The sequence below is a fragment of the Microcebus murinus genome, chromosome 7 (assembly GCF_040939455.1).
Source record: "Microcebus murinus isolate Inina chromosome 7, M.murinus_Inina_mat1.0, whole genome shotgun sequence".
Classification (NCBI taxonomy): Eukaryota; Metazoa; Chordata; class Mammalia; order Primates; family Cheirogaleidae; genus Microcebus; species Microcebus murinus.
In genome coordinates, this window is record NC_134110.1 from 10,005,116 (window position 1) to 10,025,484 (window position 20,369).

At 47.1% G+C, this 20,369-nt stretch overlaps 1 protein-coding gene across 3 annotated transcripts in view; it reads left to right on the forward strand.

Annotated features, from left to right (window-relative positions):
- The window catches only part of SLCO3A1 (solute carrier organic anion transporter family member 3A1), a 283,652-nt gene extending 273,747 nt beyond the window's left edge, over window positions 1–9,905 (forward strand). The window contains exons 10-11 of one of the 3 annotated variants that reach the window (XM_076004789.1): window positions 359–601; window positions 894–9,905. In XM_076004789.1, the coding sequence (XP_075860904.1) occupies window positions 359–601; window positions 894–940 (290 nt within the window). In that variant the 3' untranslated portion in view covers window positions 941–9,905. Of the gene's footprint in view, window positions 1–358 lie in introns of all 3 variants that reach the window. The other 2 variants (XM_012757051.2, XM_012757050.2) reach the window with 2 other exon arrangements.
- The last annotated feature ends 10,464 nt before the right edge of the window (window positions 9,906–20,369 follow it).

The following is a 20,369-nucleotide window of genomic DNA, read 5'->3' on the forward strand; positions in this document are numbered from 1 at the left end:
CAGGTGTTCTCATCCTGGTGATCATGGGTGGACTTCGGGGATCTGCAGACCCCCCGAAGCGTGTGACTCTGTGGGTAGGTGTGTTTTTCTGGGCGAAGGGTCTACACATTCTCAGAGGGACCTTGCTTTGATAAAAAATATGAGGGGAACACTCTGGTACACTGGCCCCATCTTCGAAGACGGGGAAACCGAGGCAGGCTGGCTTAAATAACATGTACGGGTTTGCACGTGAGTTAGGGGCAGAGCTGGGGTTTGGACTCACGCAGTTCGCCTCCCTAGCCTGTCTTTGGCCGCTGTGCCGCACAGCCACAGAGCCCCATGCCGAGCCAGCACCTCACCGCTGTTTTCCCTCCGACAGGTTTCATCCCCCCACCCCTCATCTTCGGGGCCGGCATCGACTCCACCTGCCTGTTCTGGAGCACGTTCTGCGGGGAGCAAGGCGCCTGCGTCCTCTACGACAACGTGGTCTACCGGCACCTGTACGTCAGCATCGCCATCGCGCTCAAGTCCTTCGCCTTCGCCCTCTACACCACCACGTGGCAGTGCCTGAGGAAAAACTATAAACGCTACATCAAAAACCACGAGGGCGGGCTGAGCACCAGTGAGTTCTTTGCCTCTACTCTGACCCTAGACAACCTGGGGAGGGACCCTGTGCCCGCACACCAGACACATAGGACAAAGTTTATCTATAACCTGGAAGACCATGAATGGTGTGAGAACATGGAGTCCGTTTTATAGCGACTAAAGAGGGCTGAGCTCCGTGTGAGTGAGCAAAGGGTCGTTTTTCTTAAAAAAGAAAAAAAAAGTTTCCAAAAAAAAACCAAAACTCAACACACACACACACACGCACACACGCACACAGACACCTCCTTTGTCCTGTTCCTCAAAATCAGAGCCAGACAGGATTCAGAATCAGGAGAGGCTGGGATCGTGTGTCTGACCCGCAGCAGGTCCCGGAGGACCCTCGCTCAGCTGGCCGCAGAGTCTACTTTGAAGGCACCTCATGGTTTTCAGGATGCCAACAGCTGCAAGCAACCGGCACTGCCAAATTCAGGGAACAGTGGTGGCCAGCTTGGAGGATGGACATTTCTGGATATACATACACATACAAAACAAAAACAACAAAAAAAATTTTTTTTAAGTCTACTAAAAAAAAAAAAAAAAAAATCACAAGTTGAGAACATTACCAGATTAAGCACTAGTGACACACCTTGTGCCACCCTCCCCCTCCCTGTGGGGGTAGGGAGGCACAAAAGGCGGAGGGGTGGAAGCTATACTCCTCTGACTCTTGCAATATGGGTCACTGTGTAGACGACTCACCCAGTCTGCATGTGGTTCAAGGCCCCAGAGTTCTCTCAGCGATGCTAACGGGTGATCCGTGCTGGAGTCTAGACTTGGCACCTCTCACCAGCTCCATGTCCATGTCCAAGACTGAGGGCCCGAGGGGGAGCCGGGCGGGGGGCCAGCACCTCCCCTTCCCCTGGCAGCAGCACCTCCCAGGGGCGGGCACCCACCTTCCCCTAGCCCCGCAGAGTGACCTCAGGAAGCAGAGGGCCTCACCTGGCCATGACTGACCCGGCTCAGAGCCGGTGAGACCCAACACGGTCTAAGTCATTTGCTTACATTTGCCAAACACTTTGCCATTTTTAAAAAGAAAAATACAACGCATATGAATTTCAAACTTGTGTGTATAATCCTCTGATACTATTTTTAACTACTTCTAAAATCTGCGTTAACCCTTCAGTCACTAACACAGTTCTCTAGGCCGGATTTACGATGCTGGTTGCTTTTACTTTTCTCCTTTTTTACTGCACCAAAAATATAATGTGATTCAAAGGGATGCAATTAATCTATTGTAATTTTTATCGTTTTATCCTCATTTGGATATTCTGCAAAAAAAAATAACAAGAATATACAATGCATTACAAGAAGAAAAAAATGACTTCACAAAGAGTGTCTGTGCAGGCTGCCTTTAAAAGAACCGAATTTGAGACAACAGGGGATAATGTGATGAATTGCAAATTTGCCTTCTAGCTTTATTCCCCGTGATTCAGTGATCACTGTCATGGGAAGCCCTTTTATATTCACGCTTGACATTCCAAGAGGCGTTCTTTTCAGCCTGTGGAGGAGACACGCTCAGATGTGGGTTTGTGCGTATGGGTGCGATACTGCTGGGGATGGGAAAGAGAAGAACCGTTCCCTAACACAAGCTGTTGCGCAGTCTGTGGTGTCTGTGATCATGTTTGGACCCACGAGCTCCTAGAAGGTATCACGTGCCCAATGCATGAAAATGTCAACGACGTTTTCAGAGTTAATCTCGAACTAAGAGGCCCTTGTGTGTGCTTTGAAAGTGGTTGAACCTCAAACAGTTAGAGAACAAGCCTGTCATTGTTTAGGGTAAGAATCACGTGGGAAAACCTCTTGCAACCAGTAGACTAAGCCTCCTATGGCCATTTCCACATGGGGACAGAGCTCAGGTGAGTTAACATAGGCACACACACACATAGCAGAGGGGCCCTTCCTGCTTCTCCAGTGACCTTTGTTCATGCCACACTCATGGCCCTGGAAAAGACCTCAATGGTAGATTGGTTGGTTTGCTTTTTCACCCCAGACACACACATTTGCAGTTTACCCACAAGGCAACAAAAGAATCAGGAAATAAAAGGGGGTGGGAGGTGCTATGCCAAAATTTTAACACAAATGCCCAAATCTAGAGAAAGCACCAAGCAAGGACGACCAAAAGAGAAGCTGTGTCACAGCACAGGGCCACTGTGGCCAGCTACCTGGGACAGGATGCTTCCAAAACAGCCCTTTCATCTGCTTAGTGTCAGTCTGTCCTTGTCCATGAAAATGGTGATGCTCATCAGTATGTTAACTAGTAAAAGGGGGATGGTTCTCCAACCAATTCATAAAATATGCGTGCTCTGTTGTTCCCGAGGCTTTGATAACCTTCTGTACAGGTTTTGGTTTGGTTTTGTTTTACAAATGTATTGCTAATAGGTCACTGCCCTCTTAGAGGTCGTTGTCAGGCCCTCCTATCTGGGTACTCACACACTGAGGCCCTAAGACCTACTGTTTCGTGGGACTGTTTACTTTTGGGGGGAGGGAAAGGTTTTTTCATTCTTTGCATTTTGGATTTTTTTTCCCTTAAGATTTCAGGGTGAATGATAAAAGATGTTAGAATGACAAAGGAAAACAACTCCAAGGCTGAGTTTTATCAGCAATTGGGTATAAATGTAAAGGCCCCTATTGCGAGATGGTTCTGAAGCGTGTTGTGTCATCTTTTAAAAACTTAATTTCTCTCATATGCTGCAGAACAGAAAACTCGGTCTAGTTTTAATTTTCCTTTTGTGTTATAAAGAATCATTGTACATACAACACTAGATCCAGCCTCTTGGTTATCTGTTTGGTTCCGAGTGGTATCTTGACTGAATAGATTTCCTGGTAAGATCTATCATGGGATTTACAGAAAACAGAAATGGAAGGGATGGAATAAACCCAGAAAGTGAACGCTAGAGTTCTTCCTCTTTTCTGCAAACTCTTCCACCGTCTTAGCTGAACATGCCCAGGGATGGATGAAAGCTCTCTCCTGGCTGAAACATTTGAAAGATCTTTGTCACTCCTACATATAGACCATGGAGGTTTGGGGATTTTTTTTTTTAACCAATATTATTCCCTCATATGAAGTAAACACATTTTGCAAAGGTGTCTCTCTGGGGGGCAGGGTGTGCCGGCTGTCTGCAGCTGAGGCTGAGTGCTGTCAGGGAAGGCCAGCTGTGAGGCTCTGAGGCACCCTGGGGACACTGGCACTCCAGCAGGCCACAGCAAGCCTTACCACCTGCCTCACGGCTAATGCAGGGGCAGGAGAAGCTCCCTGCACAGTCCCCCACCTCACCCCACCCCCCGCCAGGAGCTTGCTCATGGCGCTTAACAGGCAAAACTAAGGGGAAACCAAGAGCTTCTGAGGAATTTGACAGGGTTGCTAATGTCTTCCGAGCTTCTCCATAAAAATCGCCTTTTCACCACCTCACAAGGGTTCCCCTCCCTCGCCCATGCAAGGTCTCCCAGCCCTGCTGGTGGGAAAGCCCTCGGCCCTGAGGTAACCCACAGACACGTTCCACACGAGGGCCACCAGCTGGTCCCTGGCATGACAGCCGCACCATTCCCAAGGGAGATTTCTCAGGAAAGAGAATCTGCTGTGGCTCTAATGGAAATTCTTCCGCACCTTCCAGAGGAGGCCATTCCTTGTGAGGAACACGTAAAGAGGAAATATGTATTTACATACATGCACGCACACTCTGACAGAAAACCCCTCTGAGGAAAAGTAGTTGCTGCTCGCTCCCTGTGTTCCCGCCAGGCTGGTTTTCTTGCTGCTTCAGGTCCTGGGAAACATGGCCGCTTCCCCACCCAGCCATGCCAGCCAGCCCCAAGTGGGCTGATCTAAGCACCGCTTAGGAGCCCTGGAAGCCCCACTCAGCAGTGTTAAGCAATAAAGTTCAATGTGTAGAAACCAATGCGTCTGATCGTACAGTTAAGACCAGAAGGAGGACAGGAGCTTCTGTGGCAGTTTGGTAGGGCTACGCTGTATTTTATTATGGTTTGTATATGTGACCTGGTTTGCTTTGGATGAGGGAAGAAGCCCAGGCAAGCAGTTTCTCAGTCCAACGGGTGGAGATTACTTGCTGCCTGGTGCTGTTCTTACGTGACTATTCCGATGGCACTGCAGAAGCAGACATCTCTGGCTGAAAGCCAGTGCAAAGTTCCAGACACACAGTAGGGGCTTGATTGCTCTGCAAGGCTAATGCTACTGCCCTCATACTGGCCTCTCAGCCAAGATCCATGTTTCCCCTTAGGTTAGAATCCAGGTCAGATACCTGAGAGGCACCAAGTTTCCCAAGAGAGAGGGTGCTAGTGAAATTAGGTTTGGCCTGGAAAATTAGTTCAAGACCCAAATCTAGTGTTTTCCCTTTTTCTACCCCCCTTCCCTCCTCTTTCACTATAGCCCACCTCTCCCAATTCACTCCACGTCCTGCTCTCTGGACAGCTGCAAGGACCTAATCTCTTAGAGCAATTGGCCCTAAATGACAGGCTTTGGACCCCTAGGGTATTAGTGTTGCTCAAGAGTAACCTGAACAATCTCTCACTGGTGCAATATGCAAGGGAAGGTATTTTTGTTCAGATGCCTCTTCTCTAGAATAACATGTGGAATCCAACCTCAGCAAGCCAGGGAGCCTGGTCGTGACGGCAGGGACCACATGGGTTATAAAGCCTAAAATGGGAAATTTAGAAAAACAAAGATGGTCCTGTCCTTCAGAAAACTCTGCTGCCATGGAGACAGGGCCAAGAGCTCATACTTTTCAGGGACCGCCCGTGTGGTAACATGGTTTTCATCTGCAGGATTAGTTTCATTGGGGGGTGCCTTGTATGAGCTGGACATATTCTAAACATGTATTTATTCGTTCCTTTACTTAAAATTTTGGCTCCGGGCCAGGCCCTGGACCAGCTACAAAGGTGAAAGAGGCATGGCCCCTGCCCTCTGAGAGCTCACAGTTCAGTGAGCTGGACAGACCCGACCACACACAGTCGATGGAATAGCAGAGTCGAGAGCTAGGGTCTGTCCGGGGTAAGGAGAGCCGGTTCACGGCGGAGGATCGGGAAGGCTCTGGAGAGAGAATGGTCGAGAAACTAAAGAGCAGTATCTGTAAAAGAGAGAGGGTGAGAGGACAGAGGGGAAGAAGAGGCCCCCAAGAGAAGGCCGCCAAAGCACGTTCACAAGCTCTTTCTGGAAAGGGCCAAGTAGCAGCGTCTGAGGCTTTATGGGCCATAGTCTGTCACGACTACTCAACTCCGTTGCACTGACAGCATGAGATCAGCCGTAGACAGTGGGTGAACAAACAAATGGGCTATAGTCCAGTTAATGCTTTATCTACTGAGGCGGTTGGTGGCTGGATTTGGCCAAGGGAGGCCCACAGTGTGCTGATCTCTGTTCTAGGACACAGGCAAGGCCCCCCAAAACTCCGCATGCGTGGGGGGAGGGGAGCATCAATGGCTGAGTGCAGGTGGGGCGGAGCCCAGCACCTAAGGCTGCTGGAGCCTGTGTTATAAAGGACTGGAGCCAACCACTCCTGTCCGTGAGACCCCAATTCGGATATCTCGTTTCCTTCCAACAATGAGTTAAGTGCCCTTTTGCTGTCAGGGTTTAGAATTGAAGGCTACATTATTTTTCTCTTGTGTAATGTGGAGAATTTGAACTACACTGGACAGTCCCTTCCAGCTCTGAGGCTCGCAATTCAACTACAGTAACCATCCTTTTTTCTTAAATGATGGAAATGGGCACAGGAGGGAGGCATGTAGGAACTAGGAAAAGAAAAGTGAATCCAGATACCAAATAGTATTTCAAATCCCTTTCCTCCTCCCTACCAACACACAACATTGGCGCTGTAAGGCTAACAGACATTCCGGGTGGAGTAATTGGTAAGCACTAATAATGGCTAATAATAATAGTAGCTAACATTTAGCAAGCACTTGCCATGAACCAACTGCTAGGCTGAGCTCACGACAATATTATTTAATGTCAACAATAACCCTGTGAGGTAGGAGCTGTTGTTAGCTTCATTTTACAGGGAAGGAAAACAAGGCTTGGAAGGCTTCCAACTTTGGCTCACGGTCACAAAGCAGAGCTGGGATTCAAACCTAGGTCTATGAATCCAAAGCCATTATGGTTACTACCTCCCTAATGGGCAAGACATGTGGGACCCGTCCCCACCTTTAGAGAGCACTTCAGAAAGACTCCAGCCCAAATGGACTATGGGGCCCCGCACTCTCACATGCCCCCGATATAACCACTAAGGACGCTGCGACAGCTGTTTCTAGGGATGTCCATCCTTCCTATGTCATTCCTGGTCTTAACCATACTAGTTATCCACTGATAACGAGGTGTTCTACCAGAAATGGATGGGTAAGAGGAAACGGGAGATCCCTCCACTCTGATCATTCCGAAACGCACTGTCAGAGCACCAAGATGCCAGCGAGGCACTCGGTGCCCAGCATCAGCTCCAGTGGGGAGACCCCAGACACCGCACGCCTGGCACCACTGTGCTCCACAGCGTCAACCTTGGGAGCTCAGCTCTGGCCCGGGGCTTCAGACACACTGAAGCTGGGCACGGTTGGGTATGTCTTACTCTAGTCTCAGATCCCAGGCTTTTAGGAACAGAGTCTCTGGACATTTCTATTCTCATAATGACGGCTCAGGTCAAAAATCAGGAGTTGATGATCGTCATAAATTTTGAATACTTTTCCATAAGGTAGAAGTGATTATGTTCTTTTTTGCTATGAGCAAATGGAACAACAGTACATTTTCTGGAGGTTTAACTTTCTGCAGACCGAGATTTTTGCCAGCCCATTAATGTTTTTGTTAGATTCCTGCTAACCTAATAGAAAATGACTCTCGTGGAGACATGCTTAGCATGACTATCTGATTTTGTAACTGGAGCCCATAAAATGAATCGGAAGTATGCGATGTAGGGAGTTTCATTACAAGGGGAACCCACCGAACACAGAGTCTGTTCTGCTCCAGCGCCTTAGGGAGGGAAGGGGCTGGGGCTCACGTCTGCTAGGAGCCTCCTCCCCCCACCCCGTGTACCAGGTGCTGTGCACGCGTGACCCCAGGTGTCACTCACACCAGCCCTATGAGGTGAGTATAATCTGTTTTCCACTTTACAGGTCCGAAAGCTAAAGCTCAGCAAATCCAACCGTCCCAAGGTCACGTAGCTAGTTAAAAAATCACTGGGAGCCAACAGCAGATCTAACTCCCAAACCAGTGCTCGTTCCACTGTACTGCACGCCCCCCAAGTGAGAACATGGACCTGGCTTCTTAGGAAGGCTGTACGGAGCCAAGGAACCAGCTACCACTGGGAAACCTCAGGCAGGGTCTGTAGTCACGGAGAAGGGAGCCAAGAGCCAGGGGTGAGAACCTTTGCAAAATTTTGCTCATGGGCAAAGGAATCTAAAGTGAGACAAACTATGTTTCACTTCAATCATTAGACATTGGAGACTTTCAAAGCACTCCTCCTTCCTTCTTCGATCTTAGCCACATCTTCAGATGTTTCCTGGCCACTCGTCAGCCTCTGTCTTACTCTGCTGAGCGGGAACCAACCCCAGTTCTCACGGCTGCCCCACTCTCTCCAATTCCCCACCCCCAGGACCAAGACCATGAGAACTTGAGCCTTGCACAAGTTGAGAAAGGATATTCCCGATTGCTCGGAACCCAGGTCTCAGCTTCAAAATCCTAAGGCGTGACATTTCTACACACTTTGTTTTTTGGGTTTTTTTTGTTTGTTTGTTTGGTTTTTTTTTTTTTTTTTTTTTTTTTTTTTTGAGAGACAGGGTCTCGCTTTCCTTTAGGCTGGTCTTGAACTCCTGGCCTCAAGCAATCCTCCCACCTTGGCCTCCCAAAGTGCTGAGATTACAGGCACAAGCCACCGCGCCTGGCCTAGGAGTGGCATTTCTGAACTGTCTTCCTATGTGCCACCAGGTCAAAGGCTAAAGAGGACAAATAAATGAATGGGGACTTCTGTGGCCCCGCTGCGCCTGTCATTGGACAGGAAAGCCGCATATTGCGGTCAGTGAGACGTGCACAGCTTATGAATCCTCACAGGGACTAGTTGGGTTTCCAGTACCTTTTAAATGAAGCCACAACATCTATTTTGGAAGTGTGGCATAGACTGAAAACCTTGTTCCTATGAGGAGAGATTGTTTTACTCCTTGTGCAGTGAATGACTGTGGCTGAATGAGAAACACACTGTCCTAAATGCGGAGGGACAAAGCCTGACACTGTGATGCCAGGTGGCTTTCTGACACTCAGCCTCCTCTTTGGCAGAGACGCACAGTGACCGCGTCCGCGAACGCAGGTCTGTCCCTGGAGATCTGCATAAGAGGAGGGTGAACCATTGACAGGGAGACGTCTACTTTATAACCAAGTCCACTTGGGTGTCGGGATGGACGCGTAGATAAATGTGCTGCTCAGAAAGCTGTGGCCTCCCCCAAAAGGCCTCTGGGCTTTGGAACCTGGTCTCTTGGGGTGACATGGAGTGAAAACCGGCTCAGTGTTGCTTCTGCTGCCTACTCTTGTCCGTTCCCCTGGAAAGCCACGATTTTGTTATATAAGCCTAACAAAAAGCAGGAAAAGCAGAAAAGACCGATCTCTTTTTCCTCTTGGCTCTTCTTCCCTCCTCCCCCTTTAGGCACAGAGTACCAAGACATTGAGACTGAGAAAACCTGCCCTGAGTCACACTCACCTTCAGAAGACTCCTTTGTGAGAAGCTGAGGGCCTGGCCCTCTTCCTCCTCCTCCTCCTCCTCCTGCAGAGAACAGCCCGCCACCACCCACAGACCGCGAGGGCCTGCCCTAGCGTGCTCCTCCCTGCCCAAGGGCCCCAGTGTGGATCATCCAGCCAGTGTGTGGTCCTCTGAGGCCCCCAGCGCAGGCCTGTGACGAGGACTAAGGAGGTGACTTACGGTCAGGAGTCCTTGAAACAGCCCTCAGCGTAGGCGTTTTTCCTGGGTCGCTAGAGAGTACCGTCGACCTGGTGTACAATTCCCCTTCTGTCCACCCCTCCTCTGGCTCCCGTGGGGCTGGCTTGCTGACACGCTTTAGACACCCCCTCTTGGGAATGCCTCTCTGACCGAGGGCCCCAGCAAGCTCTAACGAAATCAGCCGAGGGGGTCCAAACCACTCTGTTTCCCAGGATGGAGGGGGAAAAGCACATACTCAATAGATTTTTGAGTGTGGTATTCTGTATTTTTTGCAGCTTATATTTTCCAGATGAGCAGTTTAGAAATATGTAATGTTAAAGTACATACTGTACGTTTGCTGAAAATTATATTAAAAGCACTATTTTAATTCTTCCTCTGTCTCATGCTGTAATCTCTGTTATTTTTCTCTCTTGTGCCTTTGGGTAGAACGATCCTAAAAGATTTTTCTGGAGCATGTTTCTGGCTGCACGTGTTTCTGTATTTGTGGGCTTTGAGATTTACAGCCAAAAAGGACCTGCGTTCAAATCCCCACCCCAGCACTTGCTCCTGGTGTGGTATTGATCAAGTGATTCTGACTTCTCAGAGCCACAGTTTCGTCATCTGGAAAATGGGAATATTAATGCCTGCTTTTTGCATTCGTAATAAGACTTAGATCAAGTGGGAAGGCACCGAGCGCGGTATGCGGCACAGAAAAATGGTCATTGTTTGTGACCGTCCTGCCCTCTGGCTGGAATTAGGTACACTACAGCACTGATTCGGTTCCTACTGATCACGTAGTGGTCCTGTGCTGTCACTGTCTGCTTTTCCTTTCCCATCCCCCCACTAACCCTTGGGAGAGCAGGCGATAGCTTCATCTCAGGAACTGCCCACTGCCTGGTACAGTGCGTGACAGTCAGTGGATGCACAATATGCAAATGAACGATGAACAAGCAGCCTCAGACCCATCAGCCTGTAGGGCTTTGGCTTCATTCCCATTCCTTAGCAGCAACCGCAGCATCCGCTTCCCTTTCCCTAGGTCTGCAGACCCACCCACAAGCCTCACTCTGCAGATGAAGCTCCAGTGGCCTTCCCCTACCTTACCAGGCCCCTTCGCCTGCAGTCGTCCACCTGCTTATGAGTACACTGGCCTCATCTGGACAGGCTGGTCAGGCTGGTGCTAGCCACTGACATGCATCTTAGAGTCCCCACTGCATCACGCCACTGGCCAGGTGAGCGCCAAGGGCAGATGCTTGCCAGAATACGGTCTGTGCTCTGTCCTTTCCGGCAAAACACCTGGGATTGCTCCACTCCTCTTGTGGGGCTAGCCCTCTAACTGACCCACTTTCTTCACGCCCCCCTCCAGCCTGGATCTTGCCCTCCACAGCCCCATCATCCGTTGCCATTGAGCCCACCCGAAATCAAAGCTTGTCAAATCAATTACGACCTGAAGACCATACCCACCCTCAGCTCCGAGTTGTCTTTTCACTCTAGGGTGGGCTGGGGAGCAGGAGGGGCGGTCAGGAAAGAGTGCACTTGACCTTCTTCAAGGCCTGATTACTGAGCCGTTAGTGCCTTGGGGGATCTTTTTTAGCCTGGCCCTGTTATTTATGTGATTGTTTATTTTTTGCAAAGCAACATGATTTATTCTCTCCGGCATAAAAATCCCAAGAAAATGCAATTTCAACACTCTCTGTCCTGATGTGAAAAGATGCTGAAGCTGCTGAAAAAGTGGTTAGTGGCTCCTCTCAGGAGCTGGGCTTCTTCTGCACTGAGAATTCTGATGGAGGCAGGAAGAGGAAGTGGGGAAGGGCTATTGCTTGTGGCATCAGTGTATTCAGTCCCAAATCACATTTGTTTTTATCTACAGTCCAGTTTCTTTTCCTCCTCTATTTTTTCCCCTATAAAGGTAGTCAACTTAAGGAAAACACACTCTCCCTCCATTTTATCTCAATCTTACAATGGTGGATAAGGTATAATTATTTCTTATTTGGAGTCAAGAGATTCATCTTTTAATAGTTACGTGGGTCCACGAGAGATATGTTCACACAGGTTGTTCAACTAACTCAGGGAGAACCGATGGCTCAGATGAGATCACAAATGCTATCTCTTCCCAGTGTCCTGTCAGCTACCAGGGGCCACCAGGGCCTTGAGCTATATACATAAGTGGCTGATCTTGATCCAGATCCAGAAATCTGACTTATTGGTCAATGCACTCAATCATTTGGCTCAACCAAAATAAAAGCAGGCTCTTTTTGTGGCCCCTAATGTGGATTCAGAACCACTCACACAACCACTTTGCAAAAAAAATGCTCCTACTCTGCCTTTCTTCCTCCCCCCCCAATCCTGAGTTATAGTATTTCCAGCTGTGAAACATATAAATATGCATTTATGGGATCCCAAGAAGGGCATTTCATATCTTCCAGAGTCCTGCTTTTCTCTATTCCTCATAAGAAAATTAAGGGTTGGAGACCAGACAAGGAAGAGGAAACCAGACTGGAAGAGGAAGCTAGACCAGATGAGGAAGAGGCGATGGGACTAGATGATGAAGAGGAGACCAGACCAGACAAGAAAGAGGAGAACAGAGTGGATGAGACCAGATGAGAAGAGAGACAAGATGAGATATGGAAGAGGAGAACAGACCTGAAGAGGAGACGAGACTGGACAAGGAAGGGAGGGGAGCCTGGACGAGGAAGAGGAGATGAGAGCAGACGAGGAAGAGGAGACAAGATCGGACAAGGAAGAGGATAACACAGACTGGAAGAGGAGATGAGACCAGACAAGGAAGAGGACATGAGACCAGACCAGATAAGGAAGAGAAGAACAGACTGGAAGAGGAGACTAGACCATATGAGGAGGAGGAGACCAGGCTGGAAGTGGAGATGAGACCAGATGAGGAAAAGGAGATAAGACCAGACCAGACGAGGAAGTGGCGATCAGACTGGAAGAGGAGATCAGACCAGAAGAGGAGATGAGACCGGAGGAGGAAGAGGATACCAGACCAGGCCAGAAGAGGAAGAGGAGACGAGACCAGATGTGGAGATGAGACCGGAAGAGGAACAGGAGACCAGACCAGAAGAGGACACGAGACTGGATAAGGAAGAGGAGAACAAATTGGAGGAGGAAGAGAGTACTAAGTTCTTAATATGCAATACCTCATTCAGATCTCATGAACCATCCTATAAGATAGGAATTGTTATTTACCTTTTACAGATGAGGAAACTACGGCTCAGAGAAGTTATATAATCTGCCCAAGGTAACACCTTAATTCATGAAACTGAGAATCAAAACAAGGCCTGACTCTAGAGTCTCTGCTCTTAGCCATTATGCAAGTCAGATACCTACTTTCTGCTTATATGACTGTTCACAGAGCTTCCTCCAAAGGTATCCTCAGGCTGGCCCTGGGGCTGAGCCTCAGCTGCTGTCCTGGTGATTTCCAACCCCAGATTTTATTTTTACTATGTATGGGGGGAAGGGCGCAGTCCTGGGCTGAAGGGCAGAAATCGGGCTTCTTGTGCTGTTCCATCTCTGGACACAAGAGGGCGAAATCTCAGCGGGCATCTCTCACACTAGGCCTCACTTGCCCCATGAGTAACATGGGAAGAATATTCCTACTCCTGGTGTCTGCTAAAATTACTCTTTTTTGAGATCAAATATAGAAGAAATCTGCATAAAGGATTAGCACTTATTAGACTATGTATAGATCTAGCCCCCAACCAAAGTTCCAGACTTAATTCCCAAAAGTTTCCAGCAAACTTAGAAAACCTCTAAAGGATCCTCACCTCTCTGCCTTTGTTCATGCCTTTCCACGTATCTGAAAGGCCTCCTCATCTTCATCTACCATAATCCTACCTATCCAAAAGGCCTAATTCATAGGCTTCCTCCTAGAAGGTGTTTGTGGACAGCTGTCCTTAAAGTGATCCATTTCTCCTACCTAATCTTTGGCTGTAAGCATGTAAGACAGGCATCACTCCCAGCCTTACTGTATAATTACTGATGTATAGGACATCTCTTCTATGGAGGACATGGGTTGGTTTTTGCTTGCCTAATATCTTCTCTGCCTTTTAGTAACAGCAATTTGATTTTCCTCTGGTGAACAACCTTCCCTCACTTTTAATCCATATGATTTGGGTGGGTCAACCCCACTTCCAAATCCAGAGGTAGGCATGTGACATAGGCCTATTCAGAGTTACTATAATGGTTTCAGTGAAGGGCAGGCCATTCATTTAAAAGCATTGAAAATTACTCTTAGAACTTTTGCTATGACCATTGGCATACCCTCATCATTTTACACAGATATAGAAAAAATAATTTTATGCTTCATATGGAACCAGAGAAGACCCAGTATAACAAAAGCAATTCTAGGCAATAAAAACAAAATGGGAGGTATCAATTTACCAGACTTCAAACTATACTGCAAGGCTATTGTAATTAAAACATCTTGGGACTGGCACAAGAACAGGGACATTGACCAGTGAAACAGAACAGACAACCCAGATATAAAACCATCCTCATATAGCCAGCTAATTTTTGACAAAGCAGACAAAAACATACATTGGGGAAAAGAATCCTTATTTAATAAATGGTGCTGGGAAAACTAGATAGCCACATGTAGAAACAGGACCCACACCTTTCACCTCTCACAAAAATAAACTCACGCTGGGTAACAGACTTAAACTTTAGGTGTGAAACTATTAGAATTCTAGAGGAAAATCTTGGAAATACTCTTCTAGACATTGGCCTCAGCAAAGAATTTATGAAGATGACCCCAAAGGCAATCATAGCAACAACAAAAATAAATAAATGGGACCTGATCAAACTAAAAAGCTTCTGCACAGCCAAAAAAAACTGTCACGAGAGCAAACAGACAACCTACAGAATGGGAGAAAATTTTTGCAAGCTACACATCAGATAAAGGGCTGACACAACTAGCATCTATTTAGAACTCAGGAAAATCAGCAAGAAAAAAATCAAATAACCTTATCAAAAAGTGGGCAAAGGACATGAACAGAAACTTTTCAAAAGAAGACAGAATAATGGCCAACAAACATATGAAAAATGCTCAACATCTCTAATCATCAGGGAAATGCAAATCAAAACCACACAGAGATATCACTTATCTCCAGTGAGAATGGCCTTTATCAAAAAGTCCCAAAACAATAAATGTTGGTGTGGATGCAGAGAGATAGGAACACTCCTACACTGCTGGTGGGACTGCAAACTAGTTCAACCTCTGTGGAAAGCAATACGGAGATACCTTAAAGTGATATAAGTAGATCTACCATTTGATCCAGCAATCCCATTACTGGGCATCTATCCGAAAGAACAAAAGTCTATAAAAAAGACATCTGCACTAGAATGTTTATAGTAGCACAATTGACAATTGCAAAGATGTGGAAACAACCCAAGTGCCCATCAATACATGAGTGAATTAATAAAATGTGGCATATGTATACCATGGAGTACTATTTAGCTTTTTAAGAAACAATGGTGATATAGCACCTCTTGTATTTTCCTAGATAGAGCTGGAACCCATTCTACTAAGTGAAGTATCTCAAGAATGGAAAAACAAGCACTACCTGTACTCACCAGCAAATTGGTTTCACTGATCAACGCCTAAGTGGACATATAGGAATAACATTTATTGGGCGTCAGGCAGATGGGAGGGGGAAGGAGGGGAAGGGTATGTATATACATAATAAGTGTGAGGTGCACCATCTGGGGGATGGACACGCTTCTCTGATTCTGGGGAAGGGGTGGAAGGGGGTGAAGGGGGGAGGGCAACACATGTAACCTAAACATTTGTACCCCCATAATATGCTGAAATAAAAACAGCACTAGAACCACAAGGAATAATTAGACATAGTCCTGGTCCTCGAGAAGTTCTGAATTTAGTACAAGGTGGGGGGTATGAAAATGAGCACTTTATATCTTGGGCTACAATAGAAATCTCAGCAAATTTTGTGGGATTCCAGAAGGTTGGAGGTTTGGGGAAATGGGATGTGGGAAGTGTCCTCAGAGGAGGTGACATCTGAGTCGAGTTCTTAAAGAACAAGTAGAAGTTCCTAGGCAGAGAAGTGGGCCTGGGGAAAAGGTGTCCCAGGGGTGAGGCATTCCAGGTGGAGAGAACAAGATTACATATTAATAATTATCAAATTAATAATAATATCAGCATCTCCTGTTCTTCTTGTGGCCTCTTCACAAGCTTCTTCCTCTTTCTTTTCCTCTGCCTCACCTATCAGTGGAATCATCATAGTGGCTAAGAGCACAGGCTCTGAGCCCTGAAAGATTTTGGTTCTGCCAGATGAGATGCCTCATGCCTATAATCCCAGTGACTTGGGAGGCTAAGGCAGGAGGATCACTTATGCCCAGGTGTTTAAGACCAGCCTGAGCAACATGATGAGACCCCATCTCTACAAAAATAGAAAACTTAGCTGAACGTGGTGGTGCACGCCTGTAAGTCCTAGCTACTCGGGAGGCTGAGGCAAAAGAATGTGCCTGGCACAGGGTAATCCTCAAGAAATGTTGCCTGCTATGATTTTGATAATCAAAAACCTTTCAACACTAAGGAATGAAAAAACCAAACTTAAACTGGCATAAACAGCAAGAAGATTCTTCATTTCACATAATGGGGAGTCTTGAAGTCCAGCAGGCTCCAGGCATGGAATAATCTGGGCTCTGACTCCTTTTTTCTGCAGTGCTCCCAGCTCTGCCTTCTTCTCTGTACTGGCTCTGTCTCCAGGCTTCCCTCATTGTCCAGAGATGGCTGTGTCACCAAGTCCCATGCAATTGTGACGTTCTTCCTTGTTCACATCCATCATGGACAGAGGTAAAAACCTCCTCCCCCAAACAGAAATACAAATCTGCTTAGGCCAGCTTAGCTTATGTGCCCACTCCTGGACCAGTGACAGTGACCAGGGCAATTCCCTGTGTTGATTGGCTTAAACCTGGCTCCCTGAACTGGTCACGGGTACGTGAGGTTGGGCGGCCACTATTGGCTTAGACTAATTGGGATCCGCCCCTACGGTTAGAGAGGGGTTCCAGCTTCTTCCTGATCACATGGCTGCATGATGGCAAGGGAAAAGGGGTTCTGTTAGAGAGAAGGAAGGAATAACTGGATGTTGGATGGACAACCAACAGTGTAGCGTCTTCTGCAATGATTGCTGTTTCGTTTTTTGCATGCTAGTTCACAACGCATCTCTTGAGGCCTTGGCTCAAATGGTTCCTTATCAGTGAGGTTTTCCTTGACTATACAAGTCAGTGAGTCAGTCTGTCTCTCTCCACTCGTGGAGACAGAACTGCTTTGTTTTGTAATAAAAAGCTGCTCATGTGGAAAAAAAAAAAGAAAAGAAAATTAAGGGGCGAAATAAAGATGACAATTAAGCTGGGACACAAAGAAAGGTAGGGTGACCAGTGCATGAGTTTGTTTGGCCAGCCATATAGAAAACAGCCCCAGGGACTCGTACTCAATATGACAGGTGTCCCCAGCCTCCTTTAGAGAAGAAACATTTTCCCAGGAGGCTTCTCTGCATTGCACGTCACTGAGAACCTCACAATACACAGCTGTGACCAAAACATCTTCCCAACGAAAAGGAAGGGGAGAGCCCCTGTCCCCAGACTTCACACCCTCAGCTTGGCAGCTGACTCCTTTCTCACCTCAGTTTTTTTGGGGAATTACTCTGTATTGAGGCAACTCTATTTTCATAGTAAAATCAGTGCTTGATACAGGATAAAAAAAAAAATGAAGAAAATGGCATTTTCTTCCACTGTGTCTAAAACCATCATTTTCTAGCTCTTCATGTTTTATGCAAATGATTAGACACGACAACGCGAGACCGCGGAAGGAGACGTTCCTCTTAAGCAGGATGTTGGGGGTAAGATTTCATTATCATCGCGACTGTGCCTGGGAATGTGACTCTGGAAGGCGCCTATCACTGTCAGTCATTTTCCCAGGTGATAGCAACAGGTCAGTGCTGACAGAGTCACTGAGGCAGCCCCAGGGGAGGAGTAGACCAGAACCAAGACCCGAGCCGCGGCGAGGGGGTCTTAGTGGACATTCAAAGGCCCTCGCTCTGACTTGGTCCCACACTCCACTTCCTGGGTCCCACGCTCCCTGGGAACACAGAGTCTAAGGAAGATGGTTAATCTCCTTTCGTATTTCAAACAGATGTATGTCAGATTTCAAGCACGGCTGTGAGGTATAGTAAGCTGGTATGGACAGGACTCTGCGAGGCCGTGTGCCCATGGTGGGCACTGCATAACTGGGGGCAAAAGGAGAGCAGGATGCTTAGTGGGGACAGCAGGTAACAGGTTTGCTTCTGGGCTCAGCTGCTTACTAGCCTGGCCAGGTTGGCAAGGTTGCACTCCAACCTTGGTCTCCATGTGGCTATGAAACGGGAAGGTTACAGCCTGCTTGGCGGAGGCATCGTGAGAATTTAACATCCATGTACAGCCCAGGATCCATCCCCGGTGGGGCTCAGGAAGCATGGGTTTCATTGAGAAGTCTCGTTATTGGCCACAGAAATACAAAACAGCTTCTGTTTGCCAATGTTCACTACCACTGTGCTCTTTGGAAACCTTCTCTCCTGCTGGGTAGCTACTCCCTTAATGACTTCTCAGTCAATTCCCTAATTTTTGAGACATTACTACTTATTAAAACAGCTTGCTTCACCTACAAGGACCCAGTCCTGACCGTTTGCAAACATCAGCCTCCTATTCCATTCGACCCCCACAAGGGCAGGCTGGGGGAGTGTGATCTGCTCCCTCTTCCATCCCTCTCCTCCTCCCTGCCCCACCTGGGCCCCAGAGGGAGGTGTGGAAGCTGAAGAGGGAACTGTCTGTGGCTAAGCTTGCTGCCTCCCTGGCCATGCCTACTCTGATGACAACGCTGCTGTTCTGATGACAGGAGGAGTCACCAAGCCCACGCACTGGGGGGACATGCAGCCCGTGCGTATAACCAAATCCTTGCTTTGGGGACCCCCTTCCCTCAATTTTGAGAAGGGAAATCTGACAGTGCTTCTCTTCATGAATATCACTCCTCTGCCCCAAAATGGTGACCTCTCACCTCCTTCTGCAGCCCTTTGTGTGTGCTTAGGGTGGGGGGAATATGGGATGGGAAGAAGGACTTGGTAGTGCCAGTTTTCCTGAAAGAGGAGAAATACAAAATTGCCCCACCCCAGCATGCCACCCCACCCCCGTCTTACTATAGTAACATCGTCAGAAGAGGAAGGCCAGGCCAACAGGTGGTCATGATGAGAGATGACACTATGTCAAGGGACATCTCCCAACTTTTTGTCCTGAGCAGCCAGCCACCTTCTAACCTTCATGTAGTTAAGTCTTCTTAGGTTTTACACTTAATCAAAGAATATTGATTCAGGGCCTGGTAGGAGCAGGAAGACCCGCTGCAGGCCTGTGGAGATATCCAAGGAAACCCTGCGCTCAATAAACTTGCAATCTAGATTGAGGAAAAGCACACCTCCATAGAATGCAAAGACCCCTATTAGCGCCCTGAATATTCAAGTGCTCCCACTGAGTGACAGGGGCGTGAGAGTGATGGGAATTCACAGAGGAGAGAATCCTTAATACTGCAGAGTAGCCGGATGAAGCACTCTCAAGAAAGTGCAGTGTGCACAAGCCTCAAAGGAAAACTCCTTTAGGCTCCAGGTATGATGTTTTGCCCTGCCCGGAGGAACGGGTTTCTGAATGGAGGCAAAGCAGAGCAGTAAAACGTCCACGAGCAGACTCTAGGATAACAACAACGGACCAAGCACTGGACTAAATTCTTTACAAAAGCTGTCTTCTGGCAAGCACCCTGTGAAATAGGACTGGATACCAGCCTGTTAGCCTGGGTTTGAATCTTGGGTCTTCTACTTGCCACCCATATGACCATGGTTTCTTCCTCAGTAGCATGAAGGAAGTCTTCCCTTCCTTCCCCCTCTGCAGGAAGTCTGTGAGGATTCAGTAAGATAATGTATCTAAATCACTTAGCAGTATGCTCAGCACCTAGAAAACGTCCAAGAAATATGAGGGCTCTTCTTCCTCTTGATAGCACGTAGAAAAACACATCCTCTCGTGTTCCCAGGTCATCTGGTAGTTAAGTTTTTAACAGCGCTAACTTGCACGGGTAAATAATTATAACAGCAATTATCTCCCTGAGGACAATTATTTCCCATCACCATTTGCACCCACTGAAATTACATGCACAAGAAGCAGAGTCACCCATTGGCAGAGAAACGTAATTAAATTGGAAGAATGACATCCAATGGCTGATTGGATTAATAAAAGAAATTTATTCCCCAGAGATATTTCACAAACGCTTCTCCAAGCTGGATCATATTTTTTTTTTAAAGCTTGTACTCTGAATTCAAATTATGTATTAATTCTTTTCCAAAAATCAGCGTGCCTCCAGCCCTTATAAATACCATGTACTTCTGAGAAGATCAGACTAACAATGGTCTTATAAACCACACACACAGACAAAAATCCACTTGATCTTTGTATAAAAATAGATAAAGACATGGTACTTTGTGGTAAAGGCAATTCAGCAAATATTTTAACTGGAAAATGTGTTTCCTGGTTTGAGAATTTTGTTTTAAACAGTGATCAAAGACCATGATGTATGGGGTCACTTCACAAATTTAAACAATTTTTTTGCCCTTAAATTCTCCAATTGTATAATAGTCAAATGCAGATTTGGCTCAAAAAAGTCTTTAAAAAATGAGTTTATAAATTATCTATTTTCCATAAATTCTGCAATAATGTAGTAATAATTAGTGGGCTCCAAATTTATGAACACCGAGTGATAAAGGATTTTTCCTTTTCCTTTTGGGGATGTCCAACACTCTCATTGTTCTTACACGT